The sequence below is a fragment of the Fusarium verticillioides genome, chromosome 1 (genome assembly GCF_000149555.1).
Source record: "Fusarium verticillioides 7600 chromosome 1, whole genome shotgun sequence".
In the NCBI taxonomy this organism is placed as follows: Eukaryota; Fungi; Ascomycota; class Sordariomycetes; order Hypocreales; family Nectriaceae; genus Fusarium; species Fusarium verticillioides.
Window position 1 is genome coordinate 835272 of NC_031675.1, and position 23244 is coordinate 858515.

The 23244-nt window shown below is 47.9% G+C and overlaps 8 protein-coding genes and 1 non-coding gene across 10 annotated transcripts; 3 read left to right on the forward strand and 6 right to left on the reverse strand.

The window, feature by feature from the left end:
- Positions 1–697: 697 nt before the first annotated feature.
- Positions 698–779, forward strand: FVEG_16638. Its single transcript has one exon. It is a non-coding gene; the product is annotated as a tRNA-Gly (tRNA).
- A 105-nt stretch (positions 780–884) lies between these two features.
- FVEG_09684 (MFS transporter, FHS family, L-fucose permease) lies at positions 885–2430 on the reverse strand (the record flags this gene model as incomplete). Its single annotated transcript, XM_018898739.1, has 4 exons — positions 885–1603; positions 1653–1880; positions 1927–2144; positions 2198–2430. The coding sequence occupies 4 exons, from the start codon at positions 2428–2430 to the stop codon at positions 885–887; spliced, it is 1398 nt and encodes a 465-aa protein (XP_018756670.1).
- Positions 2431–3695: 1265 nt separating this feature from the next.
- FVEG_09683 (hypothetical protein) lies at positions 3696–4345 on the reverse strand (the record flags this gene model as incomplete). Its single annotated transcript, XM_018898738.1, has 3 exons — positions 3696–4131; positions 4192–4232; positions 4292–4345. 3 exons carry the CDS (start codon positions 4343–4345, stop codon positions 3696–3698), a joined length of 531 nt encoding a protein of 176 aa, XP_018756669.1.
- Positions 4346–5148: 803 nt separating this feature from the next.
- FVEG_09682 (hypothetical protein) lies at positions 5149–5481 on the forward strand (the record flags this gene model as incomplete). Its single annotated transcript, XM_018898737.1, has 1 exon — positions 5149–5481. The coding sequence occupies one exon, from the start codon at positions 5149–5151 to the stop codon at positions 5479–5481; it is 333 nt and encodes a 110-aa protein (XP_018756668.1).
- Positions 5482–5598: 117 nt separating this feature from the next.
- On the reverse strand, positions 5599–8110 carry FVEG_09681 (hypothetical protein). Its single transcript, XM_018898736.1, has 3 exons — positions 7997–8110; positions 7902–7937; positions 5599–7849 (listed from the first exon to the last, which is right to left on the reverse strand). Exons 1-3 carry the CDS (start codon positions 8041–8043, stop codon positions 5707–5709), a joined length of 2226 nt encoding a protein of 741 aa, XP_018756667.1. The 5' UTR covers positions 8044–8110; the 3' UTR covers positions 5599–5706.
- Positions 8111–8940: 830 nt separating this feature from the next.
- FVEG_09680 (hypothetical protein) lies at positions 8941–10993 on the reverse strand. Its single transcript, XM_018898735.1, has 4 exons — positions 10608–10993; positions 9980–10399; positions 9571–9916; positions 8941–9512 (listed from the first exon to the last, which is right to left on the reverse strand). Exons 1-4 carry the CDS (start codon positions 10766–10768, stop codon positions 9474–9476), a joined length of 966 nt encoding a protein of 321 aa, XP_018756666.1. The 5' UTR covers positions 10769–10993; the 3' UTR covers positions 8941–9473.
- A 1186-nt stretch (positions 10994–12179) lies between these two features.
- On the reverse strand, positions 12180–18504 carry FVEG_09679 (hypothetical protein; the record flags this gene model as incomplete). The annotated part of the gene is made up of 1 exon (XM_018898734.1): positions 12180–18504. One exon carries the CDS (start codon positions 18502–18504, stop codon positions 12241–12243), a length of 6264 nt encoding a protein of 2087 aa, XP_018756665.1. The 3' UTR covers positions 12180–12240.
- Positions 18505–18845: 341 nt separating this feature from the next.
- On the reverse strand, positions 18846–19410 carry FVEG_16637 (hypothetical protein). The gene is made up of 2 exons (XM_018905879.1): positions 19279–19410; positions 18846–19223 (listed from the first exon to the last, which is right to left on the reverse strand). Exons 1-2 carry the CDS (start codon positions 19299–19301, stop codon positions 19010–19012), a joined length of 237 nt encoding a protein of 78 aa, XP_018756664.1. The 5' UTR covers positions 19302–19410; the 3' UTR covers positions 18846–19009.
- A 1900-nt stretch (positions 19411–21310) lies between these two features.
- Positions 21311–22967, forward strand: FVEG_16636 (hypothetical protein). 2 transcript variants are annotated; one of them, XM_018905877.1, is made up of 2 exons: positions 21311–21705; positions 21757–22967. In XM_018905877.1, exon 2 carries the CDS (start codon positions 22512–22514, stop codon positions 22878–22880), a length of 369 nt encoding a protein of 122 aa, XP_018756662.1. In that variant the 5' UTR covers positions 21311–21705; positions 21757–22511; the 3' UTR covers positions 22881–22967. The 2 variants fall into 2 exon arrangements, with proteins under 2 accessions (XP_018756662.1, XP_018756663.1); XM_018905878.1 differs by having other exon boundaries at positions 21766–22967.
- Positions 22968–23244: the final 277 nt, after the last annotated feature.

Sequence of the window (23244 nt, forward strand, 5' to 3'; positions counted from 1 at the left end):
TATACATAGCTCATCTCTAACAATTAGTTGGGTGAGTGTTGAATAACGATTTAGTAAAATACTGAATGTTTCTTATGATATGAAACCGGGAAATAATAAGCTTAGAATTAAGGTATCGGCAGTTAACATCCCGGGCGAGATACAGGGTAGGATCTCGGGATTTTGAGTTCAACGATAAAAATCAACGTGAAACGGTCAGTATACGCGGTAAAGCTTCGACTTGTTGTCGACGATCTTATAGTTTTTGAAACGGTAACTCAATGCTTGACTGTATATGTTTCTAGTAGCTGATATGTCGCTGCGTTTTCTGTTTCACCGGCACGAGGCGAGTATATCACTACAGGGATAGTTGTTGCATATGCTCTCTCGACTTGAAGTATGGGATCTGAGAGTATCTAGAGTCAAATATTTAGCCATTAAGTATCAGGCCCCGACAGTCAGACTCTCTTCTAGATATTTGGTATTCATGCAAGATATCTAGAGTTAGGTACGGAGTATACATGAGCGATTGAGCTTGAATTGGCCACGTGACAGCTTGTCGCTCTTGGACTTACTAATCCGCCTCTGATTGGCTCGGCTCGCACAGCGCCGTTAGCTACCCCACCACTACCCCACAGAGAAATTTCAGTACCTCCACCAAGACCCAGCGTTGTGACACATAATTTCTCTTACCACATGACTCTTCAACAAACCACAAGCGTAATTGGTTTAGTGGTAAAATTCTCCGTTGCCATTCGAGCAGCGTCGGGGAGCCCTGGGTTCGATTCCCAGATTACGCATTTCTTTTGCCGTTTTTACGTCTTTGGCGACTGTTTCTTTTTGAAAGCTTGTTGTTCTGACTACCAACTACACTACTTTCACTACTTTGAAAGAGATTACACGTATTAAGCACGTGCAGTCATGTCCTTCTCCTCGTGCTGTGTACCCTGAATCTTCTCCTCATCAAGGGTTCGCTCTCCAAGACCAATTTCCGCCTCGTAGAAAACGTCAACGACCTTCTTGTACGAGGGCACAAAGTTGACAGCAATGGGGTATGACCAGGCTGCGACGAAGAACATCATGGGTACAACCATCGAGATACCAACGTCATGCATATCTGCAACAGCTCCTGTCAGGGGAGGCACACAGGCACCGCCAATGACACCAGCAATGATGAAACCACTTCCTCGCTTAGTATGGCGACCAAGACCTCTCATACCCAAAGCAACAATGGTAGGGAAGCAGATAGACTCGAAAAAGAGAACGATGTAGAGGAATGATACACCAGCGGTTCCGTGGTGGACGATAGGCGGTCCGATAAAGACGATGCACATTGTCAAGAACACGAAGAAGACCTTCCGCGGTTTGCAGAACTTCATAAGAAACGTTCCGAAGAAACGGCCGACGGTAAAGGCTGCTTGTGCGCCAGCGAAGAGCTTTGCTCCCATTGAGTCTGACGTTCCTTTGCGCATCTCGGTCGCGTAGTTGATGAAGAAACTTGCGATGGCAACTTGCGCGCCGGTATAACAGAATTGAGCAAACGAAGCATGGAAGAGCTTATACTGTTTATAGAAGGGCTTGTCATCGGCTTCCGAGTGTGTCTCTTGAGCTTGCAAGGCCATATCTGGAAATTGTTAGTGATGGCTAGTGCTGGTGCAGGAGATTCAACGTACCGGCGTCGGTGATTTCTGGAATCTTGGAGACGTAGAAGAGACACGCCAGAATCAAGACGAAGACGGCGATGGAGAGGTATACCCATTGCACATTGGCGAGCGCTGCGTTGTCATCGAGATTGTTGAAGAAGACATATGAGCCGAGAACGGGAGCAATGACGGTGCCGATACCGTTGAAGGCTTGGGAGATGTTGATGCGAATTTCCGAGTATCGAGGAGGACCACAAACTACAGACGTTAGAGACGGACACAAACTGGGAATGACTCGACATACCAGTGATGAATGGGTTGGCAGCAGTCTCAAGAGAACCAAGTCCGTTTCCAATGATAAAGATGGACATGCAAAACCCAGCAAACGACTTTGCCTTGATACACGGAATAGCAATCAACGCGCCAATAGCATACAAGCAAAGACCCCAGATGAAGACAGCCTTGTACGAATAATGACGGAGGATCCACGCAGCGTGTCCCAGCGACGCAAGAGGATAAGCACTGAAACGATCATCAGCTCTACTATAACGCCTCGTCGATACTGGTATACATACCCAAAGTACGCAGCCTGAAGACCTGCCGAGCGCGCACGATCGATGTGCAGCACCTTTTGAAAGTGCTTGTTCAGCGTATCAAGGAGTCCATAACTGAAACCCCAGAGGAAGAAAAGAACAGTAACAAGCGCAATAGGCCAGATGGATTCGCGCAGGGTGAGTTCCGCTGCCTTGGTGACTTTTTTATCCGAGACCTTGAGCGATCTCTCCTTGAAGAACTTTTTGGCGCCCATTTTGAGAATATTACGAGAAAAAGAAGATTACGATTTCGAGAAGGCGAAAAGGGGAACGAGCAAGCTTATTTACAGTTTTCTTTTATCGCCTCGAGCAAGGGGGCGGGCGTAACACATTGACCGTCATAGAACGTGTGGCATCACGGTTCTCCTGCGCTGTAACCTCATGAGGAAAAGACTCCAGTAGCTTGAGTATGTTTGTTGGAGAAGAATCTGGGGATTTGCGGGGGAAGGGGGGAGAAGGAATCTGGAAGGGGTTTAGTTGATGGAGTGATAAGCATGGTTTATGGTTGTTTTTGGTCGGGGACATGATTCAGGTTTTTGAGCCATCCTTGGTGATCGTTGCAATGATGGACCGAGTGGGAGGGTTGAGGATGCATTGAGCGATTGAGTGATACTTCTAGAAGATGTACTGAGATAAGCTTTGATCTTTTGATCTTTGATGAATAGAGATACGTAGTAAACATTGCTTTGAGTGATGGTTATGCAACTACATACTACTCCAATTCACAAGGATTCATCTGCCGAACGTGGCTGGCAATAGCGTCAATTCCCAACGGCACTCTCCCTCGGCAAGTCCCTGTCATGTTCTCTTTTTAGTTAAATTACAATCTCCTCCCTGATTTCCTCAGTCCCAATCCCCAAGAACGCGGGGCAGGTTGTGAAATGAAACACAAGAGCTAAAACCTCCGCTCGTGATACGCACGCAACTTACGTGCATAAAGACCTTCTTATTCAGGCTATTTTCATGTCTATCACCGGACTGTTGTCTTGTAGGCTCTCGGTTTGGGCTAACCCACATGCCGAATGCTACATAATCTACTTGAGATGGCCAATCGCATTACTGTGTTGGTTGTGAGGAAGTTTGTTAAAGTGCTATGTCTCAGGATGAAGGTGAGGTGAGACAAGGGGACTTGAGGGTTTGACGTGGTCTAGGGGAGGAACGAAAACTCAAGGCCTTGATCCTAGGTGACAAAAAGACTTTGGTTGATTTAGCAGGATACCTTTGCTGAGTTTATTTCGGCATCTTGTATCAAGGCCTGATATTTTCCTGCTCCCTGAGGGTGGTGAATCGTTGGTTGGAGTGATGTTGTATCAGAAGGCTACAAGTTAAAGTCTATTCACTCCCCTGACCATGTTCGAGAAGGGTTCTAGACTTGTCAGTCATACGAGAATTGTCTTGTAGACTCATTCACTCAGCATCACAAAACCTTGACAGCACATCATGCATTCATTACCTCTCTGCGTCCTGTATAATCACGTGACTATTCCCAGTGTGCATGGCCCGGACAGAGCAAGAATTGCGTGCATTTGCTGACGTCGATCGCGCTGTCGAGTTGTGTCATTACATCGTCGATGGATTTCGCTAGAATGAGTCCTGGTTCCTCGGTCGTCTCATCGGCGTGAGCGCGTGATGAAGACTGGACCGTTCGTAGATGCTCGCGTGCTGCCACTAACCAGTCCGAAAGCTCCTTGTTTGCACTCGGTTCCTCCTCCTCATCATCTTCACACCCCGGAATGTCAGCATCATACAAGATACAACGCACAGTTGAAGCAGTATCTGGGGTGCAAGTCGTGTAGTTGGCATGCACCTGCGTTGACGTGAAGATAGCTCGGACCTTGGTGTTGATACCATCGTCGTCAGGTTTGATCTGCAACTGGCACTCTTCGAGAAAAGAGAAGAAGTACATTCGTGGGAAGCTTGCTAGCATCGGCAAATTGTCTGCTTTCTCAGTTCAAAGAACTCGACGAACAGCTTACACGACCTCCTTGTTCAGGTCTGTGTGCGTAGGGCTGGCAGACTTTCTGCGTACCGATTCAGTTACACTTTTATAATCATTGAATAAGGAGAAGCACCCACCTTGAACTCGGTAACCAGGCTCGACATGGTTTCGTCTGGGAGTGGTTCGTCCATCTTGTCGTGAAAGGAGGCAGCCTCTCCCCAATCGTTGTACTAAGAGGAATACAGTTTGTCTGCATTGAACTGGGTAAATGAGTCCAATATGGAGTCCAGATACCTGAAATTGTCGGTTTCTTTCCAGAGGCGATAATTGATTGATGTTCTCGTCAAGATATCGCCGTCGTGGGTATTGACGAGGGGGTATTGTGCCTGTGTACTCTGAGGAAAGAGAACTTGGCCTCTTGATCCTAAATAATCAATAGACTAATGTAACTTAGTATAAAGTTAGGATAAGTTTAGGATACCTTCTATTGAGGTCTGCACACATGGAAACAGCAACGCAACATTAATAATGAATCAATGGTTTTTAGTTACTAAAATAACAGTAGGGCTTGATAACATTCACTGTGCTTTCTCATTATCAAGAGCGTTACAGATTGTGAGATAAATGAGGAAGTGACGTTATCTAGGGATGAACATCCACGAATCCATGAATGGCCAACAATGGGATGTTCGGGTATCAGACATACGAACAATAGCAATATTTCAAATACAAAATTGTCCCAGACGAAAAAAAGTCATCTTGTTCACTCAGCGTCATAATGCCTTAAGCCGTGAACATCAATACTACATTGGCAGAACATCGAACACGGCTGTCACCCGACACACTTATTATTCACTTACATGTTCAGCCAACATCATCTCAAAATGCTACAAATCCACGACTTTTCCTCTTTAACAACTTCAACCACCTCAAGAATCCGGCGCTTCAATATACAGACCCCAAAGCAAGGTAACCTAACTAATCAACCGACATCATGCCTTCCGTCCAGGAAAACAACACCAAACTCATCGCTAAAGCGACGAAGAGCATCAAGCAAGAAGACCTCATCAACATATCCGCCGACGCCGCAACTATCGAGGCTTGCTTCACTCTCATCGCCATGTCTCGCGGAACTCATAAAATCAAGCAACAATGCCAAACATCTGCTTGCAACAAGTCAGTCAAGACCTCTTTCTACTGTAAATCCTGCCAGGCTCATGCTCGTTCTCGTGCTCGTGCTCGTGCGGATTCCCATAAGCACAGTTACTCGACTCGATCCAAGGCTCGAAATAATAAAGATAGAATTAATGCTGACTCGATAGCCTGACAGGTGAGCTAGTAATCCGACCCAAGACGGCTGGCTGATCCATCGGCGTTTGAGAAAAGTAAGGAGTAGGAAACTCTAGAAATCATGGCTGCTTCATCAAAAGGCACAGGCAAAAGAACCTCCAAGTGAGTAAATAGAACCAATAATAAAAGTCTTTCTTTTAGTACGCGCTGTGTCAATAGCACAAGTGAATCTATCTCTAGCCCAACCCCCCAAACTCCAAAACTATGTACCGTTCGCTCTTCGTCCACCTCTAGTACTCCTATCAACATGTCTCTTAAGAACCTTCCTCGTCTCCACCAAACTCCTCTTATGCTTGCTCTTCGCCTTACCCATCGTCATAAAGATATTCTTGTTGCGCTGCTTCTCCCTATTACTCGTGCTCTTGCCCTGGGCCTGCATCTTGGACTTGCTGATGGCCCGCGTGCTCTTGTGCTCCTCGCGGTCTGGCTTGCCCTCCTTGGCGAGCGCGACACGCTCTTCCTTGGTGAGCTTGCGGAGACGCGCGGGCGCTTCGATCTGCTCGGCGGTGAGGCCATCGTCCCGGTGGCGGTCTTCTTCTTGCTGGCGTTTGCGGCGGTTGCCCATTGCTTTGTCGATGGAGGCGGACATGCGGAGTTCTTGGAGTTTGGCGAGATCGGCGGGTGTGAGGATCGTTGTGGTGGCGAGCTTGGAGATGCGGTCGATTTCGGCCTCCTTCTCCTCCAGAGCCTTCTTGGTCTTTTCGTCCATAACAGGTGGTTCTTCGTCTGTCTTTTGCTTCTTTGACGCGGGTTCATCTTCGTCATCCTCCTCATCGGAAGAGTGATAGACATTAATCCAGTCACCAGACTCGCTGCTGTCATCAGAAGCAACCTCCCACTCGTCAGACTTGTTGCCCTCATCTTCCTCATCAGTAGCAGCATCCTCGGGAAGACCCCTGGCAAGTCGCTTCTTCTTCTTTTCCTCCTCCTTCCACTTCTCCAGAAGTTCCAGACCTTCAATGCCACCAACATCCTCCTCACCGAACTTGCGCTGGGCCTGGAAACCAGCCTTCAGGTTGATAGTGGCATTCTTGCCACGGTCTCGCTTCTTGAGAAGCTCGGCGCCGACCTCTCGGTACAGTGACAAAAGACCCTTGGCAGCCATCATAACACCCTTGTCCTTGCTCTTGCGGTATTGAACCAAATCTTGCAGTAGAGTATCAGTCATAGCCAGGGGTTGACGGGCGCAAATTTCGCGAATAGAGTTCAGACCAGCAGCCGCGACCTCCGCGGCCGAAGCTTCTGAAACGAACTCGTTTGCGATCTTCTGAATCAGAGGCTCCAGCACATCAGGAGGCACCAAGTTATGGACTGCCTGCGCCAATGAAGCCAGGAAAGAAGTAACAGACTGTTGTCGAGGAGTAAGGAACTTGATAAACCAAGAGTAGAGCGCCACAATAGTCAGCTTGTGCAGACCAACAAGTCGGGTAACGAGTTGTGTCACTAGAATCTTCGTATCAAGAGATAGCTTCGCCTTGGTGTTTTGTAAATGTTTCGAAAAGAGCTCCTCGGCAAAGTTCTGGGGGTCGTGGAGGAGGTGAAGAGCGGAAAAGTTGAGAGGATGAGGCTTTGTCTTCTTGCGCTCAGCGCGCTTGACCTTCTCGACGGCCTTGTCGTACTGCTTCTTCGACTTCTTGGTCTTCTTGTTGATACCCATTTGATGCTTGACCTGGCTCAGATCAACCTCCTCATCACTGCTCTCATCCTCAAGCTCCTCACGCTCCTTGTCTCCACCCAAGAAGAAGCGAACAGCGCCGACAACAACCTTCTCGTTGTCGGACAGACAAGCCTCCTTCATGACATCCACGGGCTTCGCATCGGTCCAGAACTGTCGCTTCCACATCTCGCGAGTGAGCTTAATGGCCCAGATAGCTCGAGGAGAAGATCGATCGGCGGTAACGAGGTTGTAAAGAACGGTCTGGACGGTTCGGTTGAGAGGGTGGTTGATAGATTTCGTGTTCGAGTTTCGCAGATCGCTCAGGATCTTCTGGAACAGAGTTTCACGTAGAGTTTTGCTGGGCGACGATACGAGGATGGGGAAAAGCGTGGTGAGGACGCTGGTTGAGTCGATAACTTCCTTTCGTCGCAGCAAGACCAGGCTTCCCACAATCTTCTCCCGCAACTCAGGGTGTAGAATGACATGATGCTGTGTGAGAATGGACTTCAGGTCATCGGGGAAAGTAGCAGTCTCTTCCTTGTAGCAATCGGCGACGTGAGCGATTAGATCGATAATGTTGTGGAAAGACTCGACAGAATCGGCGGTCGCAGTGCCAGGAGAGACCAAGAAGATCTCGCGCTGGGCCTCATATTGTTCCCATTGCTTCAAGAACTCTTCCTTGTACGATCTATGACTTCGTATCAGTACTTAATCGTATTCTCGAGAATCTCGGGACGTACTTGGGATCGCGACGGATTTTTTGTTGCAGACTCGCGCTGTAGAAAATGTCAGCGAATTGTCGAAAAGAAGCGCAATTGTTTCGCAATTGACGTACAAGTCAGCATCGAGCTTCTCGAGCGCAGCGACTTTTCGTTTGACCATTGCGACGTCGAGGCCTCTACTGTTGGTCTGTTGATGTAGAGCGGGAGGGTGGGGGATTGGTCCCTTTGAACTTTGTCTGCAAACGAAGAAAATTTGGGATATTTTCTGGCTGATAAGATAAGCTCATCCCCACGCGGAATTGGACCGCGGTTCTAGGCCTCAACTTCTAGCGACAGCAACAGAATCACAGTTATAAGTTGGAAAAGGGAACTATTAAATCGAAAATCGAAGAGAACAAAGCATAAGCTCACATAGAATCATTCTATGTAAGTTTGTAGATCTGGTTTATAGGACTGATACTACTCGACATCTACTCTGATGTCTCACATCAAGATCAGAGCAGCTTTGCAAAGCTCAGTAGGTACTCATATATTCAAAATTTACCTAAACGACTTGCCTCTTAGACTATCCTTATGATGAGTTTTGCATTCTACTCAAAATTCATCATAAGCTTCAGCAATGTAGATCAAGATGTCATCGAGGTTCGCCTAAATGTTTCTAGTGCCTGTGCTGACTTTCCTATAAACTAAGCAAGCTCAGTTGTCCGTAAACATCATGCTGCAAGGATAGCCTTTAGCTTCTTTAATGGTGCTCGTCCAAAAAACAGTCATTGTGATTGATGTGTGAGGGGAGATGATTAGTCGTAAGCAAGGAGAAGCAGCCATGAGTTGAGAGAGTGCCAATTGCGAGTTTCACCCAAACCTACCCTAATGATCACAAGGTGATCTCAAGATGACACCAGATCAAAGGCATCAATCATCGTTAATCGAACCATTTGGTGTTTCTATTTTTGGATAAGGTACAGATGGGCGGCACGTGGGGGCCTCGTGGGTTGACAGGATGTGAGGAGAGGAAGGTGCGGCAGCCTGATGCTCAGCCTTATTACAACGACATGTCATGATGGAACAATATCAATTTAAGGCGGACATTTATTTTAGATATGAATAGTCCTCTAATGAGTTCTTCCTAGATACCAGGCTGCTCAATCAACATCATTTTCTCCAATTGACCCAGGGCGTCGTTGGTGCCAGTTGCGAATAGCTTCACATATGATCGTCATGATGAACAAACAAGTAGATATAAGAGTCCACAAACTCCCAGTCTATGATTTCAGCGTAAAAAAGAGACTATTATACAACCTTTCGGCGGGGTATCACCCGTCTGCTGCCCATTAATGCGGAAAGGTATCATAGGCAAACATGAGTCTAACACGAGCATCCCCCCTCAACCAAAAGATCACTTTTTTGTTTCCCAGACAGCGAGAGCAAATCTGGACGTCATCCGTAAGCTCCTGCCAAGCTGTTTTGGCATTAACAGCAGCTGTTGTTACAAGTAGGCCCAGCTCTTGGGCAATACTTGGGCCACACTCCCCAGACTTCTCATATCACCTCTCGCACCCCGCGAATCTTTCTAGATGTGTTTAAACGCGCTTAAGCAGCGATCTCTACACCTCCTGTTGCGCCCATGGCCTTGAAAATGCGTTAAAAATGATGTCCGGAGCTGTTAAGGGGGTTGAATTTGACATACCTTCTTGAGATCACCATAGATGGCGAACTGACCGGCGGTAAGAGTACCAACCATGAAGAGACGGGCACCAATACCGGAGTAAGAGCCACGGAGACCGAGCTCCTTACCGATCTTGATGAGACGAGAGACAGTGCCCTCACCGGGGAGACCCTGGGTCTTGTTGATCTTGGAAAGCATGGTGTCGGCGGGCTGAGAAACAATGGCGGCGGCGAAACCAGCAATCAGACCAGAGCCAAGGTTGGCAACGGTCTGCATGCCGTCGGAGAGGTCCTTCTTGGGGAACTTGCGGAAGACAGCCTCAGAGACCTTCTCGTAGACGACGAACTTGGCCATGGTGTAAGGGATCCTAAGTGGGAAAAGTCAGCTTGCTGAGACTCAATTGAGCGGCATACCAGCGGCAATCACTCACTGCTTGAAGAGAATGGGTCCGAATCCGGCGTAGAGAGCACCGACACCCTCGTTCTTGACAATCTTGCCGAAGCCAGAGACGAGACCGCTGGCGTAGGTGGGCTCAGAGACGAGACGGATACGGGTGGCCTCAAGAGGGCAGAGGGCGATATCGGCGAAGAACTCAGCGGTGGCGGAAGAGGCGAGGTAGACAGCAGTTCGGTTCTTGGAGGCGGTCTCGTAGCCGAGAGCGTCAATCCACTGCTGCTTGAAGAACTCGTAACCACCGAACTTCAGGGCACCCTGGAGGAAGTAACCGGCAAAGGTAGGGCCGACACCAGTGAGGAGGGCACCAGCACCCTCATTCTGGACAACCTGGCGGAAACCACCGACGAGACCGCGGTTGTAGGTAGCGGGGTCGAGCTGGATACGGGTCTTGACGCTGTGATTTCAGAGTCAGTAAACTTGCTTCTTCCGGTTCGATTTGCTGCGCTTTTGCTTCTCCATCATGGCTATCAAGGTTTTGCGGTACTGAACTGAAAACTGTTCATCTCAGGGTTCCCAGTTAAGTTTCTCCGAGACAACCCGCGCACAAACCCTCTCAAGCAATTGACGACGAGAAACTCAGCGCGGAGGCGATTCAGACATACACATCGACGGGGGTGAGACCACCGTGGGTGACGGAACAGCAGACAGCACCGGCAAGGGCGAATCGGGAGTAGAGAGCAAAACCAGTCTTCTTCTCGGGGGTCTCAGCCTTGATGTTCTGGACGACGGCGTCGACCTTGGTGGAACCGGTAGAGGCAGCCATTGTGAATGAGTATGTGATCAGACGTTAAAAAAGACTGAGGGGAGATGGTGGAGTGAAAGAAGGAGAAGAAGGAAAGGGAGAGCTTCTGGTGTTTTGAGTGACTTTTTTTTTTACTTGGTCCCGCGGCGGAGCAGCTGGGGAAAGGGAAAAATAATGCCTCCTTTGCCATTGATTTTTTTTTAGCAGCTCGGGAAGACTCGGATAATCGGCGCCGGCGAATGCACGGACCGGGCCAAGGGGAAAGATGCTACGCAATTTGTGTCCGTTAGGTAACGAAACAGAGGCTTTTCGCACTCATGATGCCCCCATATCATGCCTATCCACTGGCTCACAGCGGCCAACAGAGATCATGAAGACCCGGGGCAACAGTATAGATTGGGGAATGTGCCCCCTGTTTAGCCTCCCAGAAGCAAAGATGGCCAGTGACGTTATTCGCAAGACCGCTCTTTCGGCGTAATCACCATGCTACAGTTTGCAACATAACCTGATAAGTGACTGACATTTTCTCATACTCCGCCAAGAACTCAGGATCAGTGACTTTATAAAAATCTTCATCTTACTCTCATAAAATGAAAGAGAATACCAGATGTTGGTGAACTCTCGCACACTGGGCTCCCCGAGAATTCCTCGGGCAGACCCACCAGTAACTAACCGTTGCTCGCCAACGTGTCCACGGCATTGGTTGGATAAGACAAAGAAAGACAAGTTTTTCCTCTCTCTTGCTTGTGTGCTTGTTTACTTTATTACCGGGTCAGCCAATGGATAATGTGCGATAAGAAATATCTCCCTGCTTGACTCGGTCTCGGAGGTTAATCAAGATTGCGACAGTGCGTTCGGAATTCGACGTCATACCCTCATGAAGATGATATTCAGGTGAATAGAAGAATCTGGAGGATATCAAATTTTCAATGCCTTCAGGACCAAACTTCTTCTCAATTTCCTCTTCTGTCTGGCAGCCACTTCGGCATGCATCCAGTCTGTAATGCAGCCCTGATAGGCGCATCTCAGATCAATCGCCGATTTCACCATGTTGAGCCGACGCTGAACCACCATAACCATCATCCCTGTTCAGCCAAGCTTAACCTTGTCTGTCCTTATCTCCGATAAGGAGCTTACTGCCAATGCCAACGCATGCTTTGTCTTTCAGTGGAAGAATACGGTATCGCAAATGATCACCTTGTCTTATATCAGGCCATGGCATCTTGTCTACTTACACGAACGCCTGATTATCACTTTTTCTCGAGGTCAATTGGTGTCGAGGGAGCTTCCTGGTTTGGATATTGAATCAACATGATTGGTTCAATCGTGACGGTGACGTCGTTGAGGCTATTCACAAAAGCAGAGCACTATCACTTGAAGGCTGACCTATGTTTGAAGCTTGTTTTGCATCACATTTCTTATCGTAGAGCTTGTGCAAGAAGATTTGGTCATCATAATTCATCAATGTTCAGTATCTTGCTATCGTAGATCCCTCATTCCCTATCATCCCTACCGTCCCGATCAAACAGCTTCAGCACATTCTGATTATCATAAGCCGTTACCAAATCCAAAGTCGACCGCCCATCATCATCCTCCGCCAAAAGATCCACTCCCTTTTCCATGATAGCCTTGAACAAATCTTCCCTCTCGTCAGCCATTTCATGGAGAATAGTTCTCCTTTTATCATCTCTCGTCTGCCAATCCACCCCCAATCCATCCAACCAACTCATCACCTCATCTACATTGTCATCATCATAGCCTCTCATGGCAAGGAAGAACGCTGGTGTCTGACCAGCGTTGTTGCGCGCATTGATATCAAGTCCCAATTTCAAGAAGCGCTCAAAGGGATCTCGAGTGTTACTTCCATCATAGCAGAGACATCCAAAGAGGCTAGTGGCAAGGTAATGGAGCGCATTGTTTCCGAGACCATCAGTGGCAAGCATGTCTGCACCCTGTGTCATGATATAGTCAAGCCATTCGGGCTCAGTTTGGTCAAACTCCCCATGCGCCAGCGCAGCTAGGCCATAGTGCAGTGGTCGATACCCGTCAGCATCAGCCTGGTTGACGAGAGCCGGCACAGCGTCCCCTAGATCCTTGAGCCCTTCCAACTTATCATCATTGAGAGCTCGAGATCCGAGTCTAATATGTAATGCGTTTCTGCCGAAATTATCTACTGCATAGGCATCTGCCCCTTTGTCTAGCAGGAGTCGTAGAGGCAATTGGTCTTCTCTGATCCCCTTACGACCCCTGCTTGACACTCGCTCGCAAGCAGCCAAAAGAAGAGTTTCTCCAGACGCATCGCGGAACTCCGTATCGAGATCCTCCAACCCTAAGATCGGCCCATAGACACCCTTTCCTTTTAAGATTTCGTGCGCTACTACCCTTTCAGCCATGAATGGTGGTCTGAAAATGTGAGGGCTCACGGCATACGGGATACATTCAACCGCAGAATCCTTCTTGTGCCACGCATGAGTCGCTATAGCCATTGGTAGGGAAGGTCTGTTGGGCAACCGGACCTTGTCAACGATGACTAGGCAATTGGCATACGGACTGAATCCAGCTCCGAGTAGAGCTTCCATCATCTGTTTGGCAGCAGCATCACGATCGAATTCGAGGCCGCCCCGGAGCGTACCCAACGCAGAGCTTGCCAAGATCAGAGGATGGCCTTGACGTATCATCTGGGCTTCCTGGGGATTCGTATCAGGATCCAGCTGCTTTGCGTAATCTAGTGTCATCTCCCAAGACGCCGCAAGGGAGGAAGACTTTTCGCCAGACAACAGAATACTCAAGATGTTTGGGTACTTGGACTCAACCACAGAAAGGATGGTGGTTGGACTAACTTCAGCTCCATGACCGACTAAGAGTCGAATAAACTCTTCCCGGTGTGCTGCTTTGTTCAGACACCCATTCCCCTCAAAATCGACGACATTTACATCAGCTCCTTTCTCGATCAGGGACTTCATCGCTGCAGTCCGGAAGGCGCCCCATTTTATGAAAGAATAAAGCAGCGGTGTACATCCCTTATCATCTCGAATTTCCATATCTGCCCCTTTAGAAAGCAGGTATGGCATGGCGTGAAAGACTTGCCACCACTCCTTGCCAGTGACTAAGATATGAAGAGAAGTCAGACCGTCACAACCTCGTGCATTTATGTCGACTGCTTTTTCCTCGACCAAGACACGAATGACTTCCATGTTCGGAGAAGAGCGTCGACAAGCCGTCACAAGCAAAGGCTCAAGCTCTTCTGCACCTGGTTCCTTTACCCATTTAGGATCATCAAACCTGCCAGCCTCTTCAGAAGAGCAGCAGTCATTGACTAGTTCGTAGTACCCGTATTCGACGAGTCGCGAAAGAATCGAGACACCATCTTCATCGACAGTAGTATAATCCGCACCAGCTTTGTACAGGCCCGCTACCAAAGCGAAGTGTCGGTCCGATAGTAATCGTGCCACTCTCTTCCATTTTGTTTCTTTTACACGTGAGATGAATGACTCACCCAATACCGCAACCTCTGTCTGACGAAGAGCTTTGCTTCTCGATATCCCAATATGAAGAGGAGTTGGAGGTTCAAGATGCCCAGCTTTCTCCTGGCAGTTCCAAAGGAGGTATGTAATGTAGTCCTGCCACTCATCTGATGCGAAAAGCATCGCACGGTAAAGAGCTGACCTTGGACCGTTGGAACCCAGAAACACATCTGCTCCTGCATCAAGCAAAGCGTTGATAATCTCATCATATCGCGAGGCCTCATACACTGGATCGAGGACTTCGAGTTGAGGCCCCGATACAATCTCATCAAAGTATCTTTCCTTATCCTCGACAGTGTAACCAGCAGCGATGTCCGTGTCGGGGTCATTTAACTGATGAAAGGGAAGCTCATCATCACGAGGTATCTTCTTGACCGGCCCACGCCTCCAAAGACGTTGCTCACGGTCAAAGAATACACACTGAAGAATTGGAGGGAACCAAGGTTCAGGACAACATGTCCCTCGAAGTTTATCGAAAGTTGGGTTGACTTCAGCTCCTGCTTCGATTAGGAGTTTCACAGACTCGATAATCCCAGAGCGACTGGCGTAATGCAATGGCGTATATTGGAAGATATCCTTCTGGTCGAGTGCTACTTTTGTAGCGTCAGGATTCAGCTCTCGCATGCGCTGAAGTAGAAGTCCGAGACTGTTGCTTCTCTTGCACCTGGCGGCGATATGTAGAGCATTCATGCCCTGGTTTGTGACAACGAAGGGGTCTACGCCGACGCGCAACAATCGGTCAACAGTGTAAGTGTTGGTAGAGGCGGCGAAGTGGATGGCCTTCAACCCTCGGGTATCTGACGCGTTGACATTGGGCGATTGTTTGAGGAGCCATCTCAAGCAATCTTTTGCATGGTAATTGACCCCATGGTTTCCGTCCAGACGCATGCGACAGGCTAGATGCAAAGGCGTCGTGCCAGCATAGTTGGGTTTGTTTACGTCTAACCCAGCCTTTTCAAAAAGTGAAAGGAATACCTCTCCTTTACCAGATAGTCTTGTGGCATTCGGGACGAGAACTAACTCGTGGCATAGAGTGTTACCGTGCAGGTCCACGGCACAAGGCGACACACCAGCGTCAAGGAGATATTGGTATACCTCGGTGAGTCTCCTTTGTGCATAATCAAGGTCGGTGATGCTGTGGACCGCTTCGTGGAGAAGGGTCCGCCCATAATTATCGCGGACATTCAGACTTGCGGAAGCCTTGATAAGAATATCAAGAATTTCAGTTATCATGGGTTGCTTTGGGAATCTGCCCACAGCCCGAAACAAGGGTGTCCGGCCTCTGACGTCTTTGACATCGATCTCAGCTCCATATTCGAGTAGCATACGCAGACATTCCTCTCTGTGGGTGGACCCCTTGGCGACAAGAATATGTAAAGGTGTCTCCCCATCAATATTTGTCAAATTCGGATCCGAACCAGCTTCGAGAAGTGTTCTCAAGATTGACGGCAGAGTGTTGTCTCCGTTCTTCAGATCATCGCCTCTAAATTTCTTAGGCGCAGACATTCTCTCATAATGAGCAAATGCGTAATGGAGGGGGCCATTTCCTTCGAAATCAGTGACACTACAATCGGGACTATATTTCAGCATCTGTGAAGCAAGGGCTGAATCATGATAAATAGCAGCAAGAAGAGGTGTCCTGCCCTTGATGTGTTCTCTTTTGTTGATGTCCAAATTCCCCTCTTTCAATAGGAGCTTCAGGTATTCTTCGTCACCTGTCTTTGGCAGACAATGCAGCGCGGTCTTGCCATCCTTTGTCTCAGCATTTGGATCAGCGCCTGCTGCGAGCAGACGTCTCAACACGTGAGAAAACTGCGCGGAGTGTATAGGAGCACGACCCAGAGAATCTCTCTCGTTGACGTCTGCACCAGCTTGGATAAGCAACGCCAAGTTTCGATCAAAATCTGAACAGTCCAGATCCGACATGTGGTGGGGAGATATGTATGGTCGACGTACGAAATGAGACTGTGGCTCACAGAGCTCTATCAGAGGAGTCGACCAGGGGCGTTCCAACACATTCTCTTGTTTGTCCCAGACATCAGCCTCCACCCTGCAAGTAATAGAAGCATCTGCACCAGCATTCACCAACACTTCGACTGTTTCAACACAGCATGTTCTGGCAGCCAGAAAAATGGGTGTCGAAGGCCCTGTATTGTCGTTCGGATTGACATCAGACTCCTGAAGAAGACGCTTGACGAACTGGGGCTGCCTGTTCTTTATGGCGATGCGCAACGCATATCGTTTCTCGGTAGTGCCTAACAATGGGAGCATCGCTTCTAAGCTATTGATATGGCCGTATGATGCTACATATGACAATGGTGTGTCTGCATCCTCTCTGGTTGGATCGGTGTCTGTTGGAAGACGTAGAACTGTAGGAGCTATTCCCTTTTCAATGAGTAGATGAACAACTTGTGCTTTATCCTTCTTTGCAGCTATATGCAATGCCTGGTGGCCTTGAATGTCGTACATAGTAGGCGATGCCCCATGGCTCTGTAGCAACTCGATGATATCTGCGTGACCGCTGAAAGCAGCCCACCACAAGGGTGTTCTCTTTCTTGCGTCTTGCTCGTCTATGCTCTTCTGGCCCAGACGGCCAATCAGAGTTGAGATGCACGGTTTGAGGCCGCACAGTGCAGCGACATGGAGATCCGACATAGAGGCTGTGGCCTCTTCAATCCTGATTCTTTCAGAGACATCGAAGTAGGTTGTCAGCCAGTTGTTTCGTGTCTCCTTATTGCCCAAAAACAATTCAATTTGTTGATACAATAAGTCATTTTGTAAACAATTCCATTCAGACTTCGCGGCATGCACATGCCAGTTCTTTGTAGCATACGCTGCGAACGGAAAATCCAAGTTGCGGTTGTGTTCGCGATGAACAGTTTCTGACGAAGTAGGAGTTTTGTCTTGGAGGCAGCCAGCACAGAGATATCGGAGGCAAGCGAGAGCAAGATCGTAATGAGTTGGTGAGGAGTCCAATATGGGATAAACTGGGGTATGTACTGTTCTTGATGTCCCAACCAAAAACTCGGTAAGTGAATGGTGCACAACGCTTACAGTCTCATCTGGTAAGACCTCAATCAGAGGGCCACACGCAGCCCGAACCAGATCCTTGCTCTCTTTCAGACTATTTGAAAATCTGCTTCCCTCGACTGTCTTGAGCATATCTGCAAGCTCTAGCAGCCGAAGAGGACGGGTTGCGTGAGTTACCCATTGTAGGATCAACACCTGTGTGTCCTCTGAAATGCCTGATCTCCGAGCATGTTCTCGTAGAATGTCGATGTACATAGCGTCCAAATCAAGTGGAAGCTTGCGAATTGTCTCGTGAATGTCGGCTTCTGGCTCCAAAATTGATTTCATGGCCAATTTAGCGTAGAGGAACAGACCGTTGGCTCGGCCAGGCACCGCTTCTTTGACAAGCTGTTGATCGTGCTCAGAAAGAGAAGTGCCAGAGAGACAGTATCTCACATAAGAAGAGATATCGACATCAACAGCCTTCTCGTCCATTCGGATGTGAAGAAAACTCGTGCCTCTCATTGCGGCCTCGACGCCAGAAGTAGGTCGGCTGGTCAACAACACCTTCACAGATGAAGGCTTCCAGTGAGCAAGCTCAGCCAGATGATTGATAAATTCGCTATTACCATGGTCCATTTCGTCCAAAGCGTCTGCCACACAATAGACCCTGGGCACAGACGCCAGAGCTGTTCTTAAGTATCTCCATAACTCATCAACTGATATACTATCCAGGTCGCGGCTCTCGTCAATATAAGCCTTTAAAGATGCCTGTAATGGAGGGTAATAGACGAGAATCTGATCTAGCCAGTCTCTGAGAAGATTGATGGGTCGATGATTGGCATCAACAATTTGTCGAAAAAAGAAGTAAAGAACAGGAGATTCTTGTGAGAGTTTGTGAATCATGCTGGCTGCAACGACAGACTTTCCGGAGCCTGGAACGCCTTTGATCCACAGGGGGCCATCTTCTTGGCTCTCATACCATTTGAGGTAGTTATCTGATCGGCGAATCCATTCTCCAGTGCCTTCAAGATGGAATGCCAAATGTTTGCGATATTCGCTGCTTTCAATATCGTATTCCGTAGGTCGCAGCCACTCGTGAATACGGGCAATAGTGGCCTCAGATTGCGGCAAGATGTTTCCTGAATTATAATTGCTGGTGTCGTCTTTACCGATAACCACAGTGTCACTGCCTTCAGGCGACGGCGATCGCTCGGCAGACATGTTACTTGACGGTGTGAAAAGTATGAGTGGAAATGATGAGATTCTTGAGATGGCAGAGATGGCCAGTGCTCATCAACATTAAGTCCAAAATCAATATAACATGATGGAAAGATAAGTGATCGTCGACGGTTGTAAGAGGTGAGGAATAACATTAGGCTGCAGTCAGCAAGAAGCATGGATTAGTTCACCTAACGACCCTAGCGATGGAAAGAACTCCATAGTCCGTAGGACTTGCGAACAGACCTTAGGCGCTACCTTCGTGATTAAATCATTTGGGAATGAGAAAAATAGCACTGAGATTTTAGAAGTTTAATATCCATGTGATGAATAGAGCCAAATTTGATTGAGTAAAAAGGTATTCTATCAGAGTTGAACTGCCGAATCTGTTATACAATGCCCAGAAGACTTGAAGGCTCCAATTCTATCCCCAACGCCACGCTAAAAAGTTCACAGCCACAACCTTCCCTATCCTGTCTCACAACACAATACATGTCCATTGATATCCTTATTTCGATCGATTGTAAACTTTGTCAAAAGCCATAATCTTATCCATGCCTTGCCATACACCGTGACCTGTTCTTTCGCCTGTGACGTAGAATCGTTCTGTGGGGTCTGTAGTGGTGGCCCACTGGTGAAGCTGGGTGCTGGTGGAAGCAGCCTGGCCGCCCGTGTAAGTCGAGCCACCAGAGGTGTTGCTGTAGGCCGGGTAGTTGTACGATCTGAGAAATGACTGTTAGTGGATCATTTGCGACATGTTCGTTATCAATAACTTACTGGTTGGCAGTTGAAGAAGACATGTTGGTTTGTTCTGTTGGTTCAGAAGTATAGTATACTGATTGGTTGGTTGTATGGTTGCTCTAAGCTCGAGTTGCAGTGATAGGTTCAAAGGTAACAAGACAGTCAATGTATTGATGATGATATCAAAATCTCTACTGTAGGAAGGGAACCCCTTCTATTTAAAATGAAAGAAACCGGATAACTTTTCAATCGCAAACACGCAGAAAGGGGACTTTGAGCAGCCTCAAACTGGAAAAACATCTCTCTCAACTCCAGCATCCGCGATCCCCCAAAGAAAAAACGGCCCCCATAAGCCACGGTCGCGCAGAAGCGTAGAGGCAAAAGAAGTCAACCGCCAGGCCATCAACACCACCGTGAATGCTTCAACTGGACGGTGGCGAAAAAAGAAAACTGAAACGGTGACTGCGCCGTGGGACAGTTCAGTTCAGACAAAAAGTTGAATAACTCAATGTTTGGCGGAAAAGGGACCCGTCTCATACACCCGCAATTGCGCAGAACTCAAATCGTTGGAAACCCACGGTGACATCAGCCACAGAGGGAACCAAGATAGTGGCTCAGCCAGCCGGCCGGCCCCCAAAAGATAAGGCAACAGTCGATGGGTGAGAAGTACTTTGGTGAGAGTTTTGGCACTCATTTGCGACAACTTGCAGATAGTATGTTACATTGTCTTCATGGATGATGAAAGGCTCTGAATTGAGCGCTTTTCAGCATGTTTTTACTCATGGGCATTGAGCGGGAAGAACAGTGTAGCTGCGCCACAGTTTCAATCCAACACGGTTATCATCAGTGTAAGGTCAGAGTGTCCAATTAATTCAGTTGGCTTCCAGTTCCCTGTGCTCTTATCTTATTGGAGGCCTTCTCAGACATTTTACTGCACGTTTCAGGGCGGAATCGGTTCAAAACATATGGGCTATGAGGGAGGCAATTATCACGATGCTGACAAGTTCATAACGGCCGTCATGAAGCTCAGTGCATCCCTGGAAATCAAGATTCTACTCCGTATTCTGTCGGTCATTTGCCACCCTCTCAGCATTGCATTTGCGAACTCGCAATTTTGACGAAAGATCATATCTGGAGAATGACTGCACAAGGGGTTTGACTAGGCTGACTTGACATGCTTGTTCGATGGTAACTTGGGAGGGAACCGATATCTGACTCATGAGATTTAATCTCAGTCCATCCATAACGCCAGCGCTCTTTGACATCTACGTCAGTTTGACAGAGATCAATTCAAGCTGTGGTGGTCGAAGCGCAGCATTGATATATTCTTGGCACATCGTAGGGCTAGCCTTATGATGCTGCAAGCGTTTCACCATTCATCACAATTATGGGAAACCCATAGTCACAGACTGACTACTTGACCATATCTAGACCTAGTTCGAATATTAAAGTATCAAGGTTCTATAATGATGGATGTCTAACACTGTCGTTGTTGTCCATTCGAGGTTATAAAAACAGACCGTTTATATGGACCAGTTTTTTACTACCCTACACCAGAAGCACGCAGACAGGAATTTCCGAGATTTCGCAAATGATCTCCAGACAATGATCAATACTCAATCTATGCTGGCTGGTCTCATTCGGTGCTAGTATATAGCATGGTATGTCAAAGGTGATATGGCCTGGTTTGGGTCTTTGATGTAGCCTGGTGCTTTCACTTGAAAAATTCGATGTGAGCAATTTGAGGCCGAGATGGTTTTTAGACTGTCAGGTTTGGGTGCACTATCTCACTCTGCGACCTCATTTACCTGAGTTAATTTTGGATAATGAGATAATAACAAACTTGATAAGACTTCAGAATCCCAAGATCCTTCTCGAAGCCGTTATGGAATATGGAGCCAATGCAGAGCCTCATTGTCCCACCGTTGAAGCTTTAAACCTTGGGCTCCATCAACATTCCAGTGCATCAGCAATCGAAACTTTACATTCCAACGGCCCACAGCCCTATTTGCAACTACCGAGACTTATCTGAGATATATTTGGTATGCATATAAAGGAATTCGTAACTGCTGACTATTCTCCTGTTGTTTTCCCCCATCAACAGTGCATCATCCACGCACATTGCCCTCACGACGAGGCCGTGAGCCAAGTTCAGCATCCTGTTGGGGGCGTAATCCATCCAGAATTGAGGCAATGGGTCTCAGTTCAACCGAAAAGACTATGTGTAGCTGAGTCGAGCATGGATAGCCTGAGGAAGAGATCTTCAACCATGGGCGAACGAAAGGGACAGGGCCATTGCGACTTGGGAATCAATCACAGCACAAATGCGAGCAGTACGGCCCGCTTTGACGCGAATTGGGGAATGGTACCTATGGTAACGCCAGAAGGAACCTAGGTCAGATTAGAGAGCAGCTTCTTATACAATGAGCACTGATCGAGGGAAGGCTAGCACTATCAATTGAGGTCAGTATTGTGTTTCTGTTGCCTTGGAGGTTGGAAAGCCAATCAGTTTAGGATCGTTAGCGCATAACATTAATATGAGTCACAAAGGACAACAGATCGAGGCTCCAAAGGTATAGTATACGTTGACAAGGTGACGAACATCAACAACAATGAGGGCAACTCAAAACAGCAGCACTGCTGGGACTGATAGCTTCTTTAACTGACAGTTCACCACGTACCACCTCCAGCGCATCTTGACAGCACCACACCATCATCACACTCATATCGAACAAAAACAGCAAACTTAGGAGCTTCATTTCCACAATCCCAAGACTAGCTTTGCAAGCGCAACGCAAAAGCCCAGAATAGACGTGAGCTTGGCCAAGACCAGCTATTCGCAATACTATCGATTCCAAGTTTCGATAGCTCGACGCTTCGACCATACTATGGCAGAAACCCCTGCGTTCAGCTTGGCCTCGACCTCTAGTGGTCAACAGGGCTCCCCTCCCCTATCTGGGGCAGATCATCGGGACGAGCAGACCTTCCTTCTTGGCTCCAGTTGTGGCAAAAGCGTCCAAGGCACCAGAGCGTGCGAAAGCGAGAGTGAAGATGGAAATGACATTTAGCTTAATAGATGACATTGCTTTTTGGCTATACGACGGGGTCTGAGCACGGGTGGCCAAGGCATAATGGGCTGATGGAAAACTCAATGTTTCCGTGCATCGCTCATCTGTCATCACTATGGATATAGTATGCGCTGAACTGTAATGGATTAGGCCAAGACGTGTACGAATGCCTGTATGCTTCTGCATCGGTAGCATGTTCGCATGACCAAAAGATTCCCCTATTCCATGGTGCAGGCCAACACGACAGCAACGGCCAACGAAGAGCTCACCAAGAAGGGAAAAAAACAGACTCAGGCGCTGTTTGAGAGTGACAGGCCTGCATGGAACTATCACCGTTGGCGTGGTGCGCTAACACAAATCGTGTCCGGTGACAGGGACAGCATTGGTAAAGCAGAACGAGAAAGTGGACTACGATTTATATGGGGAAAAAAAGAGGAAATATTTACGATTTCAGGTTATTTCGCACTGGAATGCGGCTTCAACCGACAGAACGTGTCGTTTTGTATCGTCTTGTCTCACAGCGGGAGATGGCTCTCCACTCCCCCAGCCGCTGAGCACTTTGAGGCTTGAAGTTGGTTGAATCAACTTCAGTTGAGGAGAGCGACAAGACGAGGATATTAATTGGTCCCTGGGGCTATCGCGTGGGAACGAGCAAGGATTTCTCAGATCGTGTTTGAACCCTTACGATTTTTGTGCGACAAAATGTCACCTCGTAGGTCATGTCCCTTGCATTATCGCGATTTATCCAATTATCACCGGCAAGGTATTATTTTATGAACAGGGAAGACCACAACTTAGGGGCAGGGGTTAGCGGTCCAATGAGATGAACTAGATTGATGGAGAATTTGCCAAATCGACCTCGACAAATGGATCCGATTCGAAGCACTGACTGTTTATTCATGCCAAAAAGTTTCAGTCGAATCGAATGACAGGA

What these genes read in the sequence shown, in the direction of transcription:
- FVEG_09681 (XM_018898736.1), bottom strand. Translation starts at nt 8,043, where the DNA reads ATGGTCAAACGAAAAGTCGCTGCGCTCGAGAAGCTCGATGCTGACTT. An exon ending in GAGAAGCTCGATGCTGACTT is followed by an intron (nt 7,938 to 7,996) that starts GTACGTCAATTG and finishes CATTTTCTACAG; the next exon opens with CGCGAGTCTGCAACAAAAAA. An exon ending in AAAATCCGTCGCGATCCCAA is followed by an intron (nt 7,850 to 7,901) that starts GTACGTCCCGAG and finishes ACGAAGTCATAG; the next exon opens with ATCGTACAAGGAAGAGTTCT.
- FVEG_09680 (XM_018898735.1), bottom strand. Translation starts at nt 10,768, where the DNA reads ATGGCTGCCTCTACCGGTTCCACCAAGGTCGACGCCGTCGTCCAGAAC. An exon ending in GGACCCATTCTCTTCAAGCA is followed by an intron (nt 9,917 to 9,979) that starts GTGAGTGATTGC and finishes TTTCCCACTTAG; the next exon opens with GATCCCTTACACCATGGCCA. An exon ending in TCTATGGTGATCTCAAGAAG is followed by an intron (nt 9,513 to 9,570) that starts GTATGTCAAATT and finishes CGCATTTTCAAG; the next exon opens with GCCATGGGCGCAACAGGAGG.
- FVEG_16636 (XM_018905877.1), top strand. Translation starts at nt 22,512, where the DNA reads ATGACCAAAAGATTCCCCTATTCCATGGTGCAGGCCAACACGACAGCA.
- FVEG_16637 (XM_018905879.1), bottom strand. Translation starts at nt 19,301, where the DNA reads ATGTCTTCTTCAACTGCCAACCA. An exon ending in TCTTCTTCAACTGCCAACCA is followed by an intron (nt 19,224 to 19,278) that starts GTAAGTTATTGA and finishes GTCATTTCTCAG; the next exon opens with ATCGTACAACTACCCGGCCT.